Below are 25181 nucleotides of genomic sequence, written 5' to 3'. Positions count from 1 at the left end.
GAAAACACACCTTTTACAATGTTTATCATTCACCTTAAAAGAATTAAGTACTCCACCCCTTGCTTATTGTTATCAATATCAAGAGTCACCAAAACTATTTAGTCTGCTTTCCCAGTGCTGCCAAAAGCTGGAGACTGGGCAGAATCCATAAACTGCAGCCCACTCTGCACTCACCCATTTGTTTCCTTCACTTAAGTCATTGCCAATGACTTACACTGTTAACAATACTGTTAAGACGTCAATACTATCCAAAGTGATCTACAGACTCAATGCAATCACTATCAAAATCACAAGGGCATTTTCAGCAGAAACAAAAACTCATCCTAAAAGTCATATGGAATTTCAAAGACCTCTAAATAGGCAAAACAATCTAAAAAAAGGAAAAAATTGGTTGGAAGAGTAACACTTTATTTCAAAACTTACTACACAAAGCTACAATAACCAAAACAGTCTGGTAATGACATAAGGAAAGACATATATCAATGGAACAGAATACAGAGCCCATAAATAACCCTTACATACATGGTCATTCGATCTGACAATAATAGTGCTATGAGTACTGAATGGGGGAAAGGACAGTCTTTTCAACAAATGGTGCTGGAAAACTGAACACACCTGTTCAAAAGAATGAAGCTGGACCCCGACCTTACACCAGCTGCAAAAATTAACTCAAAATGGATCAAATAAGACAAGACACTAATTGTAAAAGCAGCAGACAAGAAAAAAACTCAAATGACCATTTGAGTCTTTTGAAAAATTACAGAAAAACTATCATAAAACAATAAAATATATTACCATACAGATGTAAACTAGACTGAGAAAATCTCTATTCTGTTATGGAGTGATAGTGAAGATATACTATTAAGTGAAAAAAAGTAATATACACAGGCATGTGTAGTAAGCTAATTTTTTGTAAGAAAGAAGAGAATATATATACCTATATTTTCAGAAATAAACAATGCAAGGATAAAAACAAAAACCAAAAAACAAAGACCTAAATTTAATATCTATACTAAAACTATAACTGCATAAAAACTATAAATATTCATGACCTCGGATTTGGCAACAGTTTCTTAAATATGACATCAAAAGCACAAACGACAAAAGAAAACAATAGATAAATTGGTCTTCATCAAAATTTAAAATTTCATCCTTGACATCCATCTTGACAATGATTGTTTTTGAATTTGATACCAAAAGCAAAGGAAACCAAAACAAAAAAACAAAAAACCAAGTGGGAATCCTCATGCAACTGCTGGTGAGAAAAAAATTATGCAGTTGATGAAGAAAACAGTTTGAAGGTTCCTCAAAAAGTTAAACATGGAATTGTCATATGATCCAGCAATTCTACTCGTAGGCATATATCCAAAAGACTGAAAATAGGGACTCAAACAGATATTTGTACACCATGTTCACTGCAGCATTATTCACAACAGCCAAAAGGGAGATGCAACCAAGCATCTATAAACAGATGCATAGATAAAATGTGGGAAAAACACAATGGAATATTACTCAGCCATTTAAAGGAAGGAAACTCTGACACATGCTACAACATGTATGAACCTTGAGGACATCATGCTAAACGAAATAAATCACTCACAAAACGGCAGATATTGTATGATTCAACTATATAAGATACTGAGAATTGGTAAATTCATAGGAACAGAAAGTAGAACAGAAGTTATCAGGGGCTAGCGGGAGAGGGGAATGGGAAGTCATTGCTTAATGGGTACAGAGTTTCTGTTTGGGATGATAAAAAAGTTTTGGAAATAAACAGTGGCGATGGTTACACAACATTGTGAAGGTACTAATGCCATTGAATTGTACACTTACAGAGGTTAAAACAATAAATTTAATGTGACATATACTTTACCACAATAAAAAAATTTTTAACTCAAAAAATTTAATCGAAATAATGTGTATTAAGCTTATATAAAGTATCACAAACCTCAAATTTTAAATGTCAATCATTCACTAAAATAGCTAAAGATTTTTTTAAAACATAACTTTTTATATGGGTAAATCAACTAACAGAGTTTTTATGATCAAAGGCAAGTAGAACTGTGCCCCCTTCTCTAAATCCAGTTTTGTAAATAAATGGGATTTCCAAACTAAATTATCTAGATCCTCATCTAAAGGCCAATTAGCTAGGTTTTCTGGATTACTCAAGCCTTTTCCTTCTGTGTTCATCTGGTAAAACTTTTTTGGCCACTGGTTAAAGAAGTTTAGTTTAAGTCATGCTTCTTTTCAAAAGAAATTTGTTGATTAAAACAGCCTGAGGTTGCCAATTGTTTTTTGGGCTTTTTTCAAATAAGATATGGAGATCATCTGGATCCCCTAATTATCCAAGCCACACTTTCCTCTTTTTCCTTATAAACAAATAATCAAGAATGAGCCCTATCTGTATGAAGAGTTCTGTGATGCAAGATTCACTAGAAAGTTCTTGATTCTTCCAATATCAGGCAGCTCTTTGGTATTTATGTATAACAGTGTAGCCAACACTTTTTAAGTGTTACTTGTTTGCTAGGAAGACAAAGTTTGTCCCATAGGTCCAAAAACTGTGATATGTAACTGTGCTGGTCCCACAATGCTTGTGCTTCTAACACCACACTCATTTTGAAATTTCATATACTGTATACCTTGGAATGGGCCAGATTATGCTGCAATAACAACCTCTACAACTCAATGTTTATCACAACATACACTGATTTAACAACTCATGCAAAATCCTCTGTGAATTAAGGTGACTCTCTAAGGCAGCTGTCCTTTATGCATTGGCTCAGCATTCCAAGCTGCTTTAATCTTATGTTACCTCCCATATTAGCAAAACAGAGGGAGAAGGAATAGCACTGGTCACCTTTGCTCACATTTCATTTACCAAAAAAAGCCACATGGCTGCACCTAACTTCAAGGCGATAAGGAACACAACCCTCAGAATGCCTCAAAATAAAGGAGCAGTAACAAGGCTTATCACATTAGTACAAGGTGAAATAAGGCAGTCTCTGTCTCGACCCATGTTACTATTTCCCTCCAATCCTTTTGTTCAGGGCTAATTTCATAGTCATGTGATCTGTGCAGTTACACAGGGCTCCATGCTCAGAAAGATGCTGTGCTTGGTTTAAAGCTCTCCTGTCACCAACTTGAAATTCTTAATAATTTTATTTTTGAATTTGTGTTTTGTAGTGAAGTCTAATAGGACAATGGAACATGCACAGGGGCAGGAGATATATGCAAAATGTATACATTGCCATTCGTCTCCACCTCATTCTCATATAGCTTTGGTGATGCCTCTTGAACACAGAATATCGGTTGGTCCATGATGTGTGGGGAGTTCAGCAAGACTCAATGTGGCCACGTCGCGTTCGCTCCAGCATAGTCTAGCCTCCTGCTCTGCCCAACCAACAGATGATGGGGCCTCTGGGCACCCGGCACAGCCTGGAGTGGCTGCTGGGCCTCTACTTCCTCTCCCACATCCCAATCACCCTGCTCGTGGACCTGCAGGCGGTGCTGCCGTGCGATCTCTACCCCTTGGAGCTGAGAAACCTGCAGCAGTGGTATACTGAGGAGTTCAAAGACCCCCTGCTACAGAACGCCCCGGTGTGGTTTAAGTCCTTCCTGTTTTGCGAGCTTGTGTTTCAGCTGCCTTTCTTTCCTGTCGCAACATATGCCTTCTTCAAAGGAGGCTGCAGGTGGATCTGCACCCCTGCAATTATCTACTCGGTTCAAACGATAACAACTCTGATTCCAATCCTCTCCACATTTCTACTCGAGGATTTCTCCAAAGCCAGTTGTTTCAGAGAACAAGGACCTAAGACTTTCCACGAACGACTATTCCTTGTATCTGTCTACATGCCCTACTTTCTCATCCCTCTTATACTTCTGCTTTTCATGTTGCAGAACCCCTACTACAAGTCTGAGGAGAAAAGAAAGAAAAAATGAGGAAAAATAACCCCGGGTCCAGGGGAGAGGTGACCATGGGGCAGTTTCCTGTTGGACCCAGTACCAGGAAAATGCTCAGAATCCATGTTTTCAGTAGTATTTGAAACACACCAGCAGCAACACACATGGCCAAGGCACTGGCAGGAGGCACATCAAACCCTCATCTTCCAAGGTCACTGGCATAAACAGACTGATCACCTGAGGATGAGCAGAGGGGTGTGGGCTAGATTATAGGGAAGTGGTGCCAGAGACCTCACCATGTGCCCAAGCACCATTGCAGGATTAATAAAGGCAGGACCAGACCAGAAACCAGATAGACTTCCAAGCAACATGGCCTACTTGGCAAGTTCATGAGTCATATGACCCACAGTATAACCGTGACTAACCCTTTGACTCATGACTCTCTACAGTGTGTCACTGGGGTGTCTCAGGCCATTTTTAAGCTTGAAGCTGTGCCTCTGTGATGTTCATTAAAAACTATTTTCTTGTCCCCACGCCTAGGTGGGGGTGAGCTATTCTGTAAGAGGGTTAAACTTAGTTTTCCTTAACATTCAACCTTGGCATGACCTTCAGTCAGAAATGGCTCAAATTGGAAGGTGTATTGTTTCTGTCTCAAACAGGTTGTCCCAGGAGAAGAGATTTTTTTAAGTCTCCTTGTTTATCCTCTTTCCAAGCCTCAGTCTTCTATTACTTTTTACAGACCACCTAACATAAGTTCCTTTACTCTGACATCTGGTCTCTCAAACCTGCACTGGAGGTATCCCTCCTACTGGATAACTTCGTCCTACCAAATAGTTGAATAATTCCTTCCTGTCTCATTCCCAGCCAAAGGCAACGGGTGTCGGAGAGCTGTGCATGACAGGTCCAGTGTGTGCATATAAGGTCTCTTCACGTTAGTACTTGGTATTCTGCTAGCTTTCTCTAAATTCATACTGGAGGCCAACTCAAAAAAAAAAAAAGACTTGTGAACACACATGGAAAATGGTAGATGCTGGTCCTGGTTAGGTCCCCCTTTTTGCCTGTTTTGCTTACAAGCCTTAACAGTCTGATTGTTGGGAGTATCATCTGACTCGTGTGTCTGGTCAAAATAAAGGTAGTTGCTGACCAAAAAAAAAAAGACTCAATGTGAATATTAAGTAAGCATGTTGTCTACAACTAAGTAAGCAAGGGTACTAACAGCCCAAGAAGCCACATTTTGTTTGAACCATAACTTGCTTCAAACACAGAGAAAAGGCAATGGAATTCTAAGAAACATGAATGATCAAAAAGCCTATCATGTCTTTTCTTACTCATGTTAACTTCCTTGTATTAACCAACCACTTATGCTAAAAGTGACAACACAGAAGGAAAGGGAAAGATAGAGTAAGCCACAGTTCCTTTTCCTTTCAGTCCTGCCAAATCAAAGGTAAAGACTGTTGGTAGAATGTGCAAGTATAAGAAATGAAATAAAAACAGCGAGTAAGGGCTTCCCTGGTGGCGCAGTGGTTGAGAATCCGCCTGCCGATGCAGGGGACACGGGTTCGTGCCCCGGTCTGGGAAGATCCCACATGCTGCGGAGCGGCTGGGCCCGTGAGCCATGGCCACTGAGCCTGTGCATCCGGAGCCTGCGCTCCGCAAAGGGAGAGGCCACAACAGTGAGAGGCCCGTGTACCACAAAAAAAAAAAAAAAAAAAAAGTTTTGTGCAGTGTTTTCCCTGTACTGGTAAGCATGAAATATATATGTACAAGCTATGAAATTCAAGCAATTCCACGTAAGAGTTAAGTAATCATATACTTGCATTTAAATCTGGCATTGCACAATACAAAGTTGAACAATAAAATTTATGCTTATTTAACAATTTCAATGTTCTTTATTTACAATGACATTAAAAAGAAAATAAACACAATGAGATGAGAGTAAGATCAAAGAAGAAATAAATAAACTTTATGTTTTAGTAACTTTAACAGCACTGTTTTTCCTGCGTTTTAAAGTAGGGACCCTGCATTTTTATTCTGCACTAGGCCCTGCAAATTATGTAGCTGCGCTTTTATTTGCTCAGGTAAACAAATATAAATCTGGAATTAGTTTTAACAAATATTAATTTTCAACATTCACATATAAGGTGCTCAGTTAAAAGCTGGGGATACAAAAATAAATAATAGGCTCATGTCTAAAAGGGGAGATAGTCATATAAACAAATAATGACAATATTATGTGACACATGCTAAGGAAACCCTGAGGAAAGAGCCTAAGAAAAAGCCCTCTACATGAAGATAATATTGAGCTGAGAAAGAATTTCTCACTTAAGAGAAGGAGTAACACAAGATTTGTATGTACTAGACAAAATATATTTCTAAAACTCTGATAAGTTTTTTAGGATGTAAAATAGCATGCATAATGATGAATACAGGAGACGAACTGGGAATGTAAATTGGTACACATATCTGCACACCAACTCAAGTTTAGACTTGAGCAAAGAGAAGCCATAGATGATAAGCAGAAGAGTAGCACAATTTCTGCTTTAGATTAACCTCTGCAGAACAGGAAGCCAGAGAAGAGAAGAAAAGGAGATGTCACTAAAATAAACAAGAATAGTTATCAATAATAGTAAAAAGTACTAAAAGGTTATTTAGGGCCTTAACACAAGCAATTTTAGTGGGGTTGCGGAAAGGGAAAAGTTGTGTTAAAGTTAAATGGGTTTCTTCCCAGAAGATGCTTCAATATCCTAATAAGCACTGTAAATCTCTAAGAGTGAGATCTAATTTGCAACATTTCCCAGATTTATTTGACTAAAGAAACATTTTTTGCCAGGACCACCTATCAGTATCTCAAAGGACTATGAGGAACACAAGTTTTAAAACATTGTTCTATGAAACAGAAGGCCAACACTTACTGAGAAAGGCAGAGGGCAGTAGAGGGCTTAAGGCCAGGGTAAAGCAATACTAAATGTGAGAAACAGAAAAGAAATCTGACTAAAATACTGCCCAGCTGTGTTAAAGACCTAACTACATACATAACACACCAGTCTACTAGTTTATACAATTTACAGATATTTAAATTCATACTGGGTAGGGGACTGACAGAATGAATATTTCAATAGGGTAAGTGAACACAACAGTAATTGTACTGGTGAGGGGGAAGGATAAAGCCCAAAAGAGGTTATATACAAAGAGATTAGGGATAGATGAGAAAACTACAAAAATGAGAAAAATGTACATATAGATATTAAGGAGATTTTGGTCAGAAGTAGAACCATTTTTGAACCATATGAGTAGGTGTGTCAAGGAAAGTAGAGTTGAATACCACTGGAATACAGAAATTAAGGAAAAATAAAGTTAAGATGTTAGGTAGGCACAGTGGTTGAGAGTCTGCCTGCCAATGAAGGGGACACGGGTTCGAGCCCTGGTCTGGGAGGATCCCACATGCCGCGGAGCAACTGGGCCCGTGAGCCACAACTACTGAGCCTGTGCGTCTGGAGCCTGTGCTCCGCAACGACAGGCCGCGATAGTGAGAGGCCCGCACACCGCGATGAAGAGTGGCCCCCACTCGCCGCAACTGGAGAAAGCCCTTGCACAGAAACAAAGACCCAACATAGCCAAAAAGAAATAAATAAAAAAATAAATTTAAAATATATATACATATATTTTTTAAAAGATGTTAGGTAACCTTCAGTATTATGCTTCCAACTGCCTGACATGATATCAATAATTATACCAAAGTATCAGTGAACATAAGGGAGTGACATAGAGGTTCCTAGATTGAAATAACGAAGTCAGGTAAGAAACAGCCAGTAGGGCACCAGTCTTTTTTTTTTTTTTGAATTTTTGAATTTTATTTATTTTTTTATACAGCAGGTTCTATCAGTCATCAATTTTATACACATCAGTGTATACATGTCAATCCCAATCGCCTAATTCATCACACCACCACCACCACCACCCCCCTACTGCTTTCCCCGCTTGGCAGTAGGGCACCAGTCTTAAAAGAAAAAGAATTTTAGAGGAGAATAGAAGAATAGACTGACACTACATAGAAAAACATGGGTCTGGTTTTGAGGAAGGAGGTGTGAAGGGAACAAGCTACAAACCCCCTTAGAGGATTCAGAATAATGGTTCTCAACCATTTTTCTAACCCATCTGAGAAACAAAATACACGGCCAACAGAAATGAAGAGGAACACAGAATGCGGGGGTGGGAGAGGCTAGCTGTGAGTGGTTTAAAAGACCTTCCAAAGTGATTATGAAACACCTTCCTAAGGAGGTGTACCTCTCATATAATGAAAATCACTGGTTTAAAACTGGTACTATCACAGAAAGCTTAAATACAAGTTCCAAACACAACTAACAACTTTTTACCTGTATGACAGAATTCAAGACACTGTCTCATAACAATCATAAGTTCCTACAAAAAGTCCTGGAGCCCTTACAAATTTTTCAGTTTAAAAAAAAAGATTTGTTTAAATAGACATTTCTCCAAAGAACACATACAGATGGCCAAGAAGCACGTGAAAAGCTGCGCAACATCACTAATTATTAGAGAAATGCAAATCACAACTACAATGAGCTTATCATCTCACACCAGTTAGAATGGGCAGCATCAGAACATCTACAAACAACAAATCTGGAGAGGGTGTGGAGAAAAGGGAACCCTCTTGCACTGTTGGTGGGAATGTAAATTGATACAGCCACTATGGAGAACAGTATGGAGGTTCCTTAAAAAACTAAAAATAGAATTACCATATGGCCCAGCAATCCCACTACTAGGCATATACCCTGAGAAAACCATAATTCAAAAAGACACATGCACCCCAATGTTCATTGCAACACTATTTACAACAGCCAGGTCACAGAAGCAACCTAAATGCCCATCGACAGATGAATGGTTAAAGAAGATATGGTACATATACACAATGGAATATTACTCAGCCATAAAAAGGAAAATTGGATCATTTGTAGAGACATGGATGGATCTAGAGACTGTCATACAGAATAAGTCAGAAAAAGAAAAACAAATATCGTATATTAATGCATATACGTGGAACCTAGAAAAATGGTACAGGTAAACCAGTTTGCAGGGCAGAAATAGAGACACAGATGTAGAGAACAAATGTATGGACACCAAGGGGGGAAAGTGGTGGGGGGGGATCATGATGTGATGAATTGGGAGACTGGGATTGACATATATACACTAATACGCATAGAATGTACAACTAATAATCTGCTGTACAAAAAACTAAAATAAAATTTAAGAATTTTTTTGAAACAGGGTTGTTTTGAAGGTACAGTATCAGCTAATGTATGCCTAACATGCCCACTCGTTTATCTTTTCACATATTCAAAGTTAACAGTCTTGCAGTATTTCCACTTTATATATTAATGAGGTACACTGAGCCTATGACTTGCCTAAAATGACACAAATGGGATTGGTTTATGACAAGAAAAAAGAAACATATTTTTTGGTTCAATGCTTAGGCACTAAGGTATATCCTTAGCCTAAACCAGCAGTTCTCAAACTTTTCGACCTCAGGATGCATTTATACTCCTAAAAATTACCAAGAATCCCAAGAACTTTTGTTTTTGTGAGTTACACCTATCGACACTTACATCATTAGATATTAAAACTGAGAAATTTTTCAAATACAAGAACACACTATTAACTCATTCTATGAGGCCAGTATTGCCTTAATGCCAAAACCAGACAACGACGTTACAAGAAAACTACACACCAATGTGTCTTATGACTACAGATGCAAAATCCTCAACAAAATACTAGCAAACCAAATCCAGCAACAAAAAGTTATACACCAGGATCAAGTGTATTCTATCCCAGGAATGCAAGGTTGGTTCAATATGAAAATCAATCAATATAATACACCACATTAATAAAATAAAGGACAAAAAACACACAGTCATCTCGAGTGACACAAAAAAAGCATTTGATAAAATCTAACGCCCTTTTACAATAAAAACACTCAACAAATTAGGAATCAAAAGAAACTTGCCTCAATCTGACAAAAAACCCACGTGTGACATCATATTTAATGGTGAAAGACTAAATGTGTTCTCCCTTAAGAACAGAAACAAGGATATGTTGTCTTCAGTTCTTTTTACATTTATTTATTTATTTATTTTGGCCTCGTGGCTTGCAGGATCTTAGTTCCCTGACCAGGGATTAAATGCAGGCTGCAGAAGTGAAAGCACCGAGTCCTAACCACTAGACCTGCAGGGGATTCCCTGTTGTCTTGACTTCTTTTCGACACTGTACCAGCCAGGGCAATTAGGCAAGAAAAAGAAATAAAAAGCATCCAGACCGGAAAGGAAGAAGTAAAACTATCTATATTTGCAGATGACATGATCCCATATATAAAAATTCCCAAGGAATCCTCAAAAAAACTGTTAGAGTTAATAAATTAGTCCAGCAAGATTACTATCCAAGATCAATATACAAAAATCAATTGTATTTCTATATACTAGCAATGAACAGTCCGAAAGTGAAGTCAAGAAAACAATTCCATTTACAATTGGTACTGTAAATTATATCTCGAAGAAAAAGAAAAAGAATACACATTCCAATACCATCAAAGTAATAACAAAAGAAGTACAAGATTTTCTTCAAAAATTGATAAGTAGATCCTAACATGCACATGGAAATGCAAGGGACTCAGAACAGCCAAAACAATCTTGAAAAAGAAAAGTTAAGTTGGAGAACTCACAACTTCAACTTCGATTTCCCAATTTCAAAACTTTCTACAAAGCTACTGTAATCAAAACTGGGTGGTGGAACTTCCCTGGTGGTGCAGTGGTTAAGAATCCTCCTGCCAATGCAGGGGACACGGGTTCGAGCCCTGGTCTGGGAAGATCCCACATGCCGCAGAGCAAATAAGCCCACGAGCCACAACTACTGAGCCCATGTGCCGCAACTACTGAAGCCCTCGTACCTAGAGCCTGTGCTCCCCAACAAGAGATGCCACCACAACGAGAAGCCCGCGCACCGCAAGGAAGAGGAGCAGCCACTCGCCACAAATAGAGAAAGCCCACGCACAGTAACAAAGACCCAATGCAGCCAAAAAGAAAGAAATAATAAAAGAAAAAAGACTGGGTGGTACTGGCATAAGGACAGACATAGAAATCAATGGAGAATCCAGAATCAATTAAGAAGCCAGAAACAAACAGAGACATTTATGGTCAACTGATTTTCAACAATGACACCAACATCATTCAACATGGGAAAGACTAGACTTGTCAATAATTGGTGCTAGGACAATTGGATAGCCACATGCAAAAGAATGAAGTTGGACCTCTGCCTCACACCACATTCAAAAATTAACTAAAAATGGATCAAAGACCTAAATGTAAAAGCTAAAACTATAAAACTGTTAGAAAAAAACACAGGTATAGATCTTTATAATTTTGGCTTATATTTCTTAGATATGACTTCCAAAGTGCAAGAAAAAATAAATAGGACTTTATCAAAATCTAAAACTTGGGTGCTTAAAAAAACATACTCAAGAAAATGAAAAGAATTAAATGGCAGTTCCTCAAAAACTAAACATAGATTTACCACATGATCCAGCAATTCCACTTCTGGGTACATTTCCAAAGAACAGAAAGCAGGGACTCAAACAGATATTTGTACACCACATCCACAGCAGCAGTATTCACAATAGCCAAAAGGCAGAAGCAACCAAAGTGTTTACCAACGGATGAATGGATAAACAGAACATTATTCAGCCTTAAAAAGGAAGCAAATTCCAACACATGCTAAAACATGGAAGAACCTTGAAGACACTGTGCTAAATGAAATAAGTCATAAAAGAACAAATATTATATGACTCTAATTACATACAGTAGTCAAATTCATAGAGACAGAAAGTAGAATGATGGTTGCTAGGGGCTGAGGGGAGGAGTGAATGAGGAGTTATTGCTTAAGGGCACAGAGTGTTAGTCTGGGAAAAAGGAAAAAGTTCTGGACGTGGATGGTGGTGATGGTTGCACAACACTGTGAATATACACTTAAAAAGTTAACATGGTAAATTTTGTTATATATACATATTTTGCCAAAATTTTTAAATTTAAAAAAAGAAAATTAAAAGACAACCCACAAAATGGGAGAACATTTCTGCATATCATTTATCTGATAAGGGTCTAGTATGCAGAATATATAAAGAACTCTTACAATTCAACAATAAAAATAATCCAATTCTTTTTAATGAACAAAGGATTTAAATAGACATTTCTCCAAATAAGATATACAAATAGCCAACAGACACATGAAGAGATGCTTAACATCATTAGTAATTAGGTAATTGCAAATCAAAACCACAATGAGATACCACTTCACCAGCTAGGATGGCTATAATTTAAAAGATGGACAATAACAAGTGTTGGTGAGGATGTAGAGAAATTAGAACCCTCGTACATTACTAGCGAAAATATAAGATGGTGCAGCCCCTCAGGAAAATAGTTTGGCAGTTCCTCCATAAAGTTAAACATAAATGTATCAGAACACTCAGCAATTCCACTCCTGGGTATATCTCCAAGAGAAATGAAAACATACATCCTCACAAAAACTTTTACATGAATGTTCAAAGAAACATTATTCATAATAGCCAAGAAGTGGAAATAACCCAAATGTCTATCAAATGATGAGTGCATAAACAAAATGTGGTATCTCTATAGAATACAATCCACAGAATGTAGTATTATTCAGCCATAAAAAGGAATGAAGTGCTAATACATGATGTATTATGGACGAACCTTGAAAACATTATGCTTAGTAAAGAAGCCAGGCACAAAAAGCCACATGTTACATGACTCTATTCACATGAAATATCCAGAATAGGCAATTCCAAAGACAGAAAGCAGTTTAGTGGCTGCCAAAAGCTTGAGGTGGGGGGGATGCAGGGTATTGCTAATGGGCACAGGGTTTCTTTTGGTAAGACAAAAATGTTCTGGAATTAAACAGTAGTGATGGTTACATAACCTTACGAATATACACTGAGCTGCATGCTTTTTTTTTTTTTTTTTTGGTCACGCAACGCAGCATATGGGATCTTAGTTCCCCAACCAGGGATCAAACCCGTATCCCCGGCATTGGAAGCGCGGAGCCTTAACGGCCAGACTGCCAGGGAAGTCCCTGAACTTCATGCTTTAAAAAGGTGAGTTTTATGGTACTGTAAATTATATCTCAAAGAAAAAGAAAAAAGAATACACTATTACACATTCCAATACCATCAAAGTAATAATGTTTTCACATATATCTATCACTCTACATTCCAGATGAGAAAATGAAAGGGGAAAATGTAAATATCTTCTTAATATTACTATGAAAACAGTTACGACTCAGAGACCCCCAAAAGGTCCCCAAACATAGTTTGAATACCACTAACCTAAACTAACCCTCAGCACAAGACTGGAGTTATTTATAGTTAATGACCAATCAATTTTAATGTTAAATTATTTAAACTACAGTGTACAGCTGAGACTGACAAAATACAATCAGATTTCATTATCATCTTAATTCATACTTTATATTCTTAACAAAACATTTTTTGACAACCTATGCGACTATACTGAATTTAACATCCTCTGCATACTAAATTTTGACAACCTAAGCTTGAGGTGCAACATAGTATAGTGGTTAAGAGCTCTAACTCTAGACTCAGACAACCTGAGTTCAAATCCTGGCCCAGCAGCAAACTAGCTCTGAGATCTTATCCAAGGTATTAGTCTTTCTGCAGCTACCTTCCTCACATATAAATACTGATAATATAAAAGGAGTTGTTGTAAGGACCGATGAATACTTCTAAGATCTTTAGCAATAAATTAACACATAGTAACTATGCAGTAAGTTACCTATTATCATTGTAAATCAAATACCCATTTAAAATGCCCAGATTATGTGTTTTACAAAATACCTAATTTTTGAAAATACAGATTGCTTTGTATAAAGATCAAATTTTTGAAAATACAGATTGCTTCGTATAAAGATCAGTAGGACTTCACTCATCTTCACTGATGAACACCAAGCTTGTATGAATCCTGCCTCTGCTTTCCAGCCCACATTCCCCAATGCCCTATGTTATTGCTTTTTAGTGGTAAACTAGAAAGCAGTCAACTAACCCAAGCCAAGGAGTGAAAACACTTCCTGTGTAACCATAACAAGGTGATTTCTCCCAGAGTTATTTTTACCTCAAAAGACTCCTCTAAGAAATTAAACATTCTTAGACAATAAGACTTGGATCACAGGATCCTCAAAGAACCAGTCTGGAATACAGCAACTAGAGAGAAGAGAAGAGAGCAGCATGCAAAAGATGGCTTGACTATCCGATGAAAACAAAGGTAAATCTATTTATGGAGAAGCTAAGGAGAAAGAACTACTAAAATAGGAATCAAAAAACATAATTTTTTTTTTTTTTTTTTTTTTTGCTGTATGCAGGCCTCTCACTGCTGTGGCCTCTCCCTTTGCGGAGCACAGGCTCCGGACGCGCAGGCTCAGCGGCCATGGCTCACGGGCCCAGCCGCTCCGCGGCATGTGGGATCTTCCCGAACAGGGGCACGAACCCTCGTTCCCTGTATCGGCAGGCGGACTCTCAACCACTGCGCCACCAGGGAAGCCCAAAAAACATAATTTTAATTACAGCTCAACGACTATCCCACTTGGTGATCTCATTTTACAAGATAAAAATCCAAACGTCTTCATTTAACATACACAATAATCTTCACAATCTGCCAGGTACTTCAAACCATTTCTCTCACCACTCTATCCATAACTCCTCAATTCATATCACACTGAATTTCTCACTCTCCCCTAAACACCAAGCCCTATTACAACTTATCACCTTCACACACATTATTCCTTTACTTTGGAATGGCCTCCACTCTATCCCCTTCTCCACCTGGAAAACTCCTACTCATCCCTCAAGAGCCAGCTTCTTCCCTCCAAACTCCCATAATCTAGTGTGTTGCAATTTATCTGTACATATTATATGACTGAGTTCCCTGAAGCAAGAAGTTGTCTTCAATAATATTATATCTCTAAAACCTAGCAATGTCTAGCATAAAGTACAAATGCAAATGCTTGAGGAAATAAATGATTAAATGATGAATGAACAAGCAACCTTAGGCAGTTTCTCCTATAAAATTGGGAGAACACTTGATACATCTGAGAAGCAACATGACATATATAATAAGAAGAACACAGAGCTGCTTTCAATCTTTCTAACTCTATGATCTTATGCAAATTAACCTCTGAGTCAGAGATTCCTCATTTATAAAACAGGTTTCATAGGGTTGTTACACTGAACAAGTGAAAAAAATACATAAACATGTCTAGCACAATGCCTGAAACAAAACAGGTAAAACTTAGGTTAGTGTAAAAAAATTCTAATTTACTTAGTTCAGTGTAATTAATCTTAATTCCTCTAAGAAGAAAAAAGTCTATATATCCTGCTTTACTCCCCTTGCCTATTTGTCTTTCTAGAACTGTTCTTTTTTAGAACATATTTCTATCTGCAGTAACAATAAACTGAATTCAAGCATTTATAGTTTGTTAGGAAGTAACACATCTCACTGAATGTGTTATATCAAAAGGGTCTTTTTTTTTTTAAGGGTAAACAAAATTTACTGGCATCAGCATTTACAGGTAAGTCTTATTTATAGTTTCTCTGAAACCAGAAACTTTCTGCAGAAATAAAATTCATACACCTTTGTCTACCCAAAGATCCTGATTTAACATTATATGAAGAACACAACATAATTAATCCTGCTTATTGTGCATGTCAAGGTTAACTCTGAGGTCAAAAAGTTATCCAATTACTCTTACTAAAATGACTCTACTCTGAGAAAAAAAATTCTCTTTAAACAGCTTTTTATTAATCAGACATTTATAATTACAAATAAAAATTTTTATTTTAAAAGGTCTGAAATTATAATGTAGACACTATACTGTTCCAGCTACATTAACTAAAAATAAATAATTCTAGATGTGATTTAGGATTTACAATATTGAACTAAACTTTTGTGTATCATAACATCTTGTTAGTTTATCTGTATTACTAACAACTTGACCTAGGACAATGAAAAGACTTTAATTTCCTTTTTGTATTCAGATATTTGCTAGACTTAAAACATTAAATCAATACCTTTCACTTCCGCTTCTGTATTATTTCAAGGAAGCTTTATTTTTTATTTTCCACACAAGTCAAATGAAAAATTCCAACCAGCAGGAAAATTTATCTAAAATACCTTTTTTAAAAAGTAACTCTTTTGTTTGTATTAAATATCATCTTTTTAAAGCATAATACAACTTAAAATTCTTATTTTCCCCAAAGTATACGGTTTTTAAGAAGCACTCTTTAAAATTTGTTTATAAAAGGATTATAGTACACTAGACACTAGTGAATTCATTAATTATCTTAAGCACAGTTTTCTAAATGAATCAATATTTCATAATTTTATAAGTTGTGACTAATCAGTACTAGGATGCAATGTACTGCAGCAATTTCTAAGGAGACATACAAGCGTTCTGAGCCTAAAACAAATTTCAGCGCACACTTTACTCATATACAGAACACGCTGACTGATAGTAACAACAAAAAAAACTTTTTAAAAAAACCATCCTACAATTCACCACCTTGATACGGCATTCTCTCTAAATTATCATAACCAGCTGCGATTATCCAATTTTATTAGCTAATAGTTCTCGTTATTTTAAAAACAGAAAAAGGATATGTTCCGTTTCACCAAGTATTACACATTTCGCTACTACAAGACGGAATGAGGGGGCGATCTTTGGAAACAAAAGGTAACCTGATCCGCTCCAGCTAATTATTAAATGCATGCCAACAATACACAATTCGAATTGCACTTCTGGACACTAAGGAGATCACAAAAGGGAGTAGAACGTCAAATGTGTAAGGAACTACTTTTGTATAAAAAATATATCGAAACGAAGAAACACGGTATACCGAAACTAAGATCTCGCGCAAGGTACAAAATTCATCTGATTAAAAATTTGATAATCTTCTAAAATATAAGTATTTAATCAACGTTGTTAAAATAACAGTAATTCACCACATTCAGGTACGACTTGAAATCCCGATGGTATCTTTCTTTCAGGTCTAAATATCTCATTCTTTTGGAATCCGTATACCAAAAGGACCTGAAACCTCTCGCGGAGGCGTACAACACACTCGGCGAGTGCTGTTTACAAATACGAATCTCAGTTTCCCACGTCAAAAGCGTTCATTACCACCATTCGACCGGGGGGCGGGGGAGAGAGAAGGCGGGCGAGCAAGAAGCGAAATCCTCACAGACATCTCTACGTTCTCTCCTCCCGACAAGGGCGAGCCCGGAAAAAAATGTTTATTATGTATTATATGCGTGTTTGTGTATTTACATGTTATATACGTACGTTTATATCTAAGCAGGGATGAAAGAGGCACACATGACAAGGAATTATACTGGACCCCAGAAAATGTTCACTCCTATTCCGTTAACTCAAAATCCGCTGCCCGGGTCTACAGGTTTCAGCTCGGGGGCCGAGCGCCCCAGCCTCGCTGTGGAGTTCGGCCCCAAAGCTCCCCGATGCCCTCCTCAGGAAGCCCAGGCCGCCGCCCCTACCTCCCTTATCTCTGCCTTCCCCTGGGACACCCGAAGCGCATTCCGGCAAAGAAAGAAGTGTCAGGCCCCAAGAGGGAGGCTGACACGCGCTCGGGCCGGGCCCGCAACACCTGCGAGCCGCGGCACCTGAGGGCGAAGAGGGGGCCGCCCGGCCTGCCCCGAGCACACCCCCTTGGGCGCCGGGTGCTTCGCCGCGGCCGGAACCTCCGTACCTGCGAGGCCCGCGAGCTACAGGCGCGCGCGGCGCCTCCTCATCTCAGTGGCTCCCGCTCCGCCTCCGCCTCCCGCTGCCGCCGTCACTGCCGCCGCCGCTGGAGGCCAGGACACGACGAGCTCACGGTTCCACCGCCATGTCCGCCGCGCCGCGAACTGCATTGTGGGGGGGAAGGGATGGGGAGGGGAAGGAGAGAGGGGGGGAGAAAGAGGAGGACCCGCTGAGGGGAGGGGGCCGAGGGAGAAGGGGAGCCGGGGGAGAGGGGGAGGGGAGAGAGGGACGGAGCCCCGAATGGAGTCCTGACCCGGGTGGGGGTAGGAATAGATGCTCAGGAGACCCCAGAGAAGAGGCGCAGAGGGAAGAGTTTGAGGGTGCCCCCTCCCTCCGTTCTGGGGTCCCCTGGGCACTGGTTAAACCGGGGTGGGGGTAGTAAACACCAATGGGGGAGGGGCTACGTTCGGGGCCGTGTGGTAGAGACCAGAAACAATGGAGAGGAGGGAAACAACGCCGAGGTGAGAGAACAGCGCACTCACACTCACGCTGAGGGAAGGAGCGAGCGCGCGAGGACACTCTAGCTCGCGGGGAGGGGGCGGGGCCCTCTAGCGTTGGGGGAATGTTGAAGTCACAACGGCCTCGCGGGGAGGGGCGGGGCCACCGAGCGAGGGTCGCGAAGTCCATCTCCCCCGCTGGGCCCCCCTGGGGAGCGGCGCGAGGACGCTGGCGTGCTTGGGGAGGCCGGGGTCGCGGGCACTGCCGTGCCGCTCAGGTCGGCTTCCTGGGCTGTGGACCTCCCTACGGAGGCCCCCAAGCGGGAAGAGGGCCCGAAAGCCGTCCCCCAGGGGAAGGAAGCCCCGGCCTTGGACGTGCACCTCTGAGAGCCTGACTTACGGACCTGACCCGGCCCGCGCCTCCGCGGACCCTTGGCGGCTAGAGCGGGCTTCTGAACACCAGCGAGTAGGTAGACAGAGGAATCCTCCCGGGTCGCCCCACCATTCCCCGCCTATTCACTTTGCCACCAGCCCACCGAAGCTGGAATCCTTTTCTTTTAAAATGCAGCCAATTCTGGAGTTAAGGAGCCCGAGAGAAATCACAAGAGTATCCCACCCTCCACCCCGGTAAAAGATTTAAGAAATCATTTATTTAGTTTCACGTGGGTTTGGAATCAACCACCATCCATGAGCCTTCTCCCCCTCTTGCTTTTAATGTAGGTTCCTCCACGTAGTAATTAAAAGTCCCGATCGGAAAGGATAGTTTGGTTTATTTTATTTAAGATCCCAGCCTTGGAGATTATAACCACCCTCTAACCTCAAAGCTGGACAAGTCACACAACTATAGTCCTTGCATTTGACACATGCTAAGGCAGGAAAAGGATATGATAGGTTGGACGTGAGGGAAAATGCAAAATCTTAAGTCTTTACAAGATGCTGCCTTATAAAATTTCTCATGATGTGACTCAGAGGTTGGGACCTGTAAAAGTTTACAGAAGGCCTCTCTGCAGAATCCGTCTTCTTTGTACCCCAGAACTGGGTATTTCTTACTTGTGTATTTATGCCTACATGAATCTTAAGCTTGGTGAGAAGGGACCACTAAGTGCTAGTCATTGAGCTGGGGAGTTCACATATTTTACCATTTGATTCTTATAACAGGGAATTCCCTGCCGGTCCAGTGGTTAGAGTTCCGCGCTTCCACTTCTGGGGGCTCGGGTTCCATCCCTGGTCAGGTAACTGAGATCCCAAAAGCGGTGCGGCCAAAAAAAAAAATTATAACAATCCCATGAGGTCCGTGCTACTGCTCCCATTTATAAATGAGAAAATTAGAGCTCTGAGAATTAAGTATCAATACATTTTACTCTACCTGTCTCATGCCAGGGCGCCCCAGTGTAGTGCGTACAGTAGTGGATTTCAAGTCAAAAGAGCTCTACCTGGCTTCAGCACTTATCAGTTGTTTGACTTTGGCCAAATACACCCTCTGAGTTTCTTTATCTGTAAGTTTTCAACGGCAGAATACCTACTTGACAGAGAGGATGTAAGGAAAGTAGCAGGTCCCAAATTAAAATCCTGTAGAGACACTAAGATGATACTAGGGCTTCCCTGGTGGCACAGTGGTTGAGAATCTGCCTGCTAATGCAGGGGACACGGGTTCGAGCCCTGGTCTGGGAGGATCCCACATGCTGCGGAGCAACTAGGCCCATGAGCCACAACTACTGAGCCTGCGCGTCTGAAGCCTATGCTCCGCAACAAGAGAGGCCGCGATAGTGAGAGGCCCGCGCACTGCGATGAAGAGTGGCCCCCGCTTGCCACAACTAGAGAAAGCCCTCGCACAGAAACGAAGACCCAACACAGGAAAAATTAATTAATTAATTAATTAATTCCTACCCCCAACATCTTCTAAAAAAAAAAAGATGATACTAACATCTTAGTTGCAGAGGAGAGCATGATAAATTCCACTTGGGTGAGGGTTTAACGGAAGAGGTAGAAGCTGAACCTTGGAGGTTTGCCTACTATGTTTCGGACACAAGTCTGTGATTCGGAGAACATCATTTTGTCTGGAGTGTGCAGAAGATAATGAGTCTGAAAACAAAGGCTGGCGCCAGACTGAGAATCCCAGTGCCTCTCTGCCTTTATCCCTTCCAGCTAACTCTCTTCTACCACCTTTCCTATTTCTCAAGATCCAGCTCAACTCCTACCTCCTTTATTTTTTTTTTATTTTTCTTTTTTTTTCGGTACGCAGGCCTCTCACTGCTGTGGCCTCTCCCGTTGCAGAGCACAGGCTCCGGACGCGCAGGCTCAGCGGCCATGGCTCACGGGCCCAGCCACTCCGCGGCATGTGGGATCTTCCCAGACCGGGGCACGAACCCACATCCCCTGCATTGGCAGGCGGACTCCCAACCACTGCGCCACCAGGGAAGCCCTCCTACCTCCTTTATTAAATCATCTTGATCACCACCCCCGCACACATCACTGAATGTGATTCCTCCATTCTCTGAATCCCTGCACATTACTTTTATGAGTCTAACTCCAATAAATTATCAACTTGAGTGCAAATACTTAACATTTGTATTCCTTATAATGCCTACATACTCGTTGAATGGAAAATTTTGGCAACTATACTCTTGCTTATCATCACAATAGAACACATATAGAGCAAGTATTTCTACGTGAAAAACGAGGGAACTTAGGGTATAAGAGACTTAATTAGTGGCCTGAGTCATACAGTAAGTCACAGGCAGGCCTAGAATACCAGTTCTGTGTTCTTTCCATTGAATCACCAACAGCTTAATGAGAAATTAAATGGTAAATATCTGACGGCTTTGTATAAATACACTAGGACTTGTATCTGATACTGCTCTGTATATATATATATATATATATATATATATATATATATATATATATATATATATACTAAGGACTTATATCTGATACTTGCAAGGAAGACCTCATGATTGTGGTTAAGTCTGCAAATTAAGCCTTCCAGTTCAGAAGTTCGGGGAGGTCAATTTCACCCAAACTCAGGTGAAAACTACTTACAGCAAAAATCTTATTTCATCATATGTAATGAGGAATATAATTGCCCAATGGATCAGTATTCATATTCTATTTTCTTCCTTGGTGATAGGAAAACCCAATCCAAAAATCATCATATTGGATGAAAAGGTGATTTGGTGAGTAAATTAAATCAGAACAAGAAAGTACCTTAGAGATAAGTCCACTGAAACCAAGATCTACTGGTAAATCATAAAGGGAACAAATCATAAAGGGCCATGTATGTTATTCAAAAAAACGTGTTTGGGACTTCCCTGGTGGCGCAGTGGTTGCGAGTCCGCCTGCCGATGCAGGGGACACAGGTTCGTGCCCAGGTCTGGGAAGATCCCACATGCCGTGGAGCGGCTAGGCCCGTGAGCCATGGCCGCTGAGCCTGCGCGTCCGGAGCCTGTGCTCCGCAACGGGAGAGACCACAACAGTGAGAGGCCTGCGTACCGCAAAAAAAAAAAAAAAAAAAACGGGTTTTATCCTGTAGTTAATGGGGAGTTACTGAACAGTCATAAGTAAGGGAGAGATACGCTCAAATCTGCTAACGTTTTTTTTCTGAGGCTCCTTTTTTTTCTATATACCTGATTTCTTCAAGGAGAGAGACTTCTTCAAGGAGAGAGACTTCAGTGGTTGGTAACCTTTTACAAACCCTGGCTGATTATGAGCTCCAGTCAAAAAGAGTTCCATAGGGCTTCCCTGGTGGTGCAGTGGTTGAGAATCTGCCTGCTATTACAGGGGACACGGGTTCGAGCCCTGGTCTGGGAGGATCCCACATGCCGCGGAGCAACTAGGCCTGTGAGCCACAACTACTGAGCCTGCGCGTCTGGAGCCTGTGCTCTGCAACAAGAGAGGCCGTGATAGTGAGAGGCCTGCGCACTGTGATGAAGAGTGGCCCCTGCTTGCCACAACTAGAGAAAGCCCTCGCACAGAAACGAAGACCCAACACAGAAAAAAAATTAACTAATTAATGAACTCCCACCCCCAACATCTAAAAAAAAAAAAAAAGAGGCCCATAATGTGGTCCTAACCATGTTTTCTTCACCTGTGTATTCCCAGCACCCAGAACAATTCTGATGCTCAGAAAGTACCTAGAAAGTGCTTGTTGACACTCTAAGTTTTCTGTAAAGAAGATGATAAGTTCAAAGTTTAAAATTATTGTGATTCTTAAAAATAGCATGCAATACCAGATCCTCTAAGGCTCACCTCAAAGATAGTATAAAGGATCTTTTTGTCTTTTTGAATTCTTAAAATTAAATAAGCTAAAATATGTTTAAATGCCTATTTCGTGGTAAACATGCAACAAAAATTAATTCCCTTTCTCCTTAAAATCAAGTTTCTTCTCAGCTGCCCCAGTTTGGATTTTATGTGCCCACAGATTCACACTAGCACATGCATGTGAGTACTTGCCACCCATTGATTCCTTTTAATTTGTTCTGAGGATTCATTGTGTGGAATTTTTAACTACAGCCATACCCTTTAGTGTACTTCCTTGAAGTGTTAAAAACGGTCTGGTTTTTTTTTTTTCAAGGAGGCTTTTTCTTTAATGTGAATAAGATCTGAGAGTTAGAAAAGACATTAGCGTTCATATAGTTGGATATATCAAGAACATAGATACAGGCCAGGAGATGATGCTATAATTGTAACCTAGGACCACGTTATAAGGGCCTCGTACGCCATTTTAAAAAGTGGTCTTTTTCCTGAAGTTAATGTCACAGAACATTTGCAAGCAAGGCAGAGAGATGGTCTGACCTGCTTTCTACAGCAAAACTTACATGCTGTGCAGCCCAGGCCCCAGGCACAGAAACTGTTGGTTTTTTGTTTTGTTGTTTTTATTTTTTAACCATACAAGCTAGTTGTATTTTAACAACAGGATGCCACAAAGGACCAGGATAAAACCAGACTGAAAAGGCTAGATCCAAGATGGCAGGCAAAGTAGGCTAAAGGTCACTGCTTTCCTTGCCTTGATTTATCTCTGTGTTTCCATACCAACCCCTGAGAGCTGAAATACACTTGCCCTGATTTATCTCTGTGTTTGTTTCAAAATACCTCCTGGTATTGGCAGAGATGCTTTGCAGCTGTACTTTAAGAGATACGTGCTTTGAGAGATACAATGGTCAACTGCTCCTAACCAGCTCTGACTTGATCACAGGAATGTTCCTGCTCAGATGAAACCTGGAGGTATCTGAAAATTACCTTCACTTCATTATGATGCTAAGATCTCCACCCAAAGCGGGGATTTGTACTCTGCTAGGTACAGTTGGTGCATGAAAAGGAACATGAAAGACTTTATGCCCCGGCTGCGCATGAAAGCCTCTGCTCCTTTCCTAGAGCTCTGTTGACCTGTTTGCTTAAAATTCCCTTACTCCTCTCCCTTTGGAGAGAGGTGCTTTTAGAGCATGAGCTCCCGTTCTCCATTCGCTGGCCATTGAATAAAAGCCTGTCTTGCTTGTACCAAACTCAGTTTCATTATTGGCAGTGTGAAGCTGAGTAGAAAGAGCTCCCTGATTGAGCCAGGGGATCTTCAGTTCAGCTAGGGCCCCAAGACGGGGGCCTCGTATCTAATTCGATAACACATTTCTGTTTGAATATTTGTACTTAATAGGAAGCTCATTTCTTCCCACATTTATCTATGCTAGATGTTAGAAGTTCTTCCTTTACTGAGCAGAAATCTTTCTACTATAATGTCTGTTTTTTGGTAATTCTTACCTCAAGAGTAACACCATGTCTCTTTTTCTTCATATTTAAAAACAAGGATGTGAACTAGATGAACTAGGGCAGCAAAAGGGTCTAAAGGTCTTTAATTCTGACATGAACTCCCTTTAAGTCAGCTATTTTACTTTCTCTAAATCAAATCTTCTCCCCCCTTTTTCTCCAAAACAAAAATGAGATCCAACTCCATTCTAACAATCTCCTTATGACCAATTCTAGTGTGTTAGGACAATCTGCACTCTGATTCATCTTTGTATCCTATAAAATGTCATGCATTCTGTCCAGAAGTAAATCTTCACATATATGGTCAAATGATTTTTGATTATGGTGCTGATACCATTCAATGGGAAAAAGTCTTGTTTGTTTTTTTTTTTTTTGTGGTACGCGGGCCTCTCCCTGTTGTGGCATCTCCTGTTGTGGAGCACAGGCTCCAGACGAACAGGCTCAGTGGCCATGGCTCACGGGCCCAGCCGCTCCGCGGCATGTGGTATCTTCCCGGACCGGGGCACGAACCCGTGTCCCCTGCATCGGCAGGCAGACTCTCAACCACTGCGCCACCAGGGAAACCGGGAAAAAAATCTTTTTGACTGGGAAAATGGTGCATGGATAGTCACATTGCAAAAGAATAAAGTTGCACCCTTACCTAACACCATATGAAAAAATTAACTCAAAATGGATCTGAGACTTAAGTGTAAGACCTAAAATAATAAAACTGTTAGATAAAAATATAGGGCAAAAACTTCACAACATTGGATTTGGCAATGACTTCTTGGATATGACACCAAAGGCACAGGCAACAAACAAAATATGGAGAAACTGGACTTCAAGAAAATTAAATTTTTATGCACAAAAGACAGTATCAACAGAGTAAAAAGCCAATCCACAGAATGGGAGAAAATATTTGCAAATCATATATCTGATAAGGAATTAATATCTACAATATAGAGAGAACTAAAACTCAACAACAAAAAAACAAACAATCTGATTCAAAAACGGGCAAAAGACCTGAATACACATTTCTCTGAAGAAGATATACAAATGACTGGTATGCACATGAAACGATGTTCAACATTGCCAGTCATTAGGGAAATGCAAATCAAACCTATAATGAGATACCATCATATCTCACACCCATTAGGATGGCTACTATCATAAAACAAAAAACAAAAATCTAGAAAATAACAA

At 40.2% G+C, this 25181-nt stretch overlaps 2 protein-coding genes across 18 annotated transcripts in view; one reads left to right on the top strand and one right to left on the bottom strand.

Moving 5' to 3' along the window:
• Positions 1-18293, bottom strand: part of TUT4 (terminal uridylyl transferase 4) — a 142210-nt gene extending 123917 nt beyond the window's left edge. For 9 of the 17 annotated variants that reach the window (XR_010835555.1, XM_067007605.1, XM_067007635.1 and 6 more), the window contains exon 1: positions 17753-18293. The gene's annotated coding sequence lies outside the window, so the exon portion shown is untranslated. The remainder of the gene's footprint in view (positions 1-17752) is intronic. The other 8 variants (XR_010835556.1, XM_059037925.2, XM_059037981.2 and 5 more) reach the window with 2 other exon arrangements.
• On the top strand, positions 3406-4001 carry LOC131741335 (sigma intracellular receptor 2). The gene has a single exon (XM_059038162.2). It carries the CDS (start codon positions 3406-3408, stop codon positions 3937-3939), a length of 534 nt encoding a protein of 177 aa, XP_058894145.1. The 3' UTR covers positions 3940-4001.
• Positions 18294-25181: the final 6888 nt, after the last annotated feature.

Source organism: Kogia breviceps, chromosome 1 (assembly GCF_026419965.1).
Source record: "Kogia breviceps isolate mKogBre1 chromosome 1, mKogBre1 haplotype 1, whole genome shotgun sequence".
Classification (NCBI taxonomy): domain Eukaryota; kingdom Metazoa; phylum Chordata; class Mammalia; order Artiodactyla; family Physeteridae; genus Kogia; species Kogia breviceps.
Note: the sequence above shows the minus strand (reverse complement) of the source record. Positions and strands in the feature narration are given on the sequence as shown.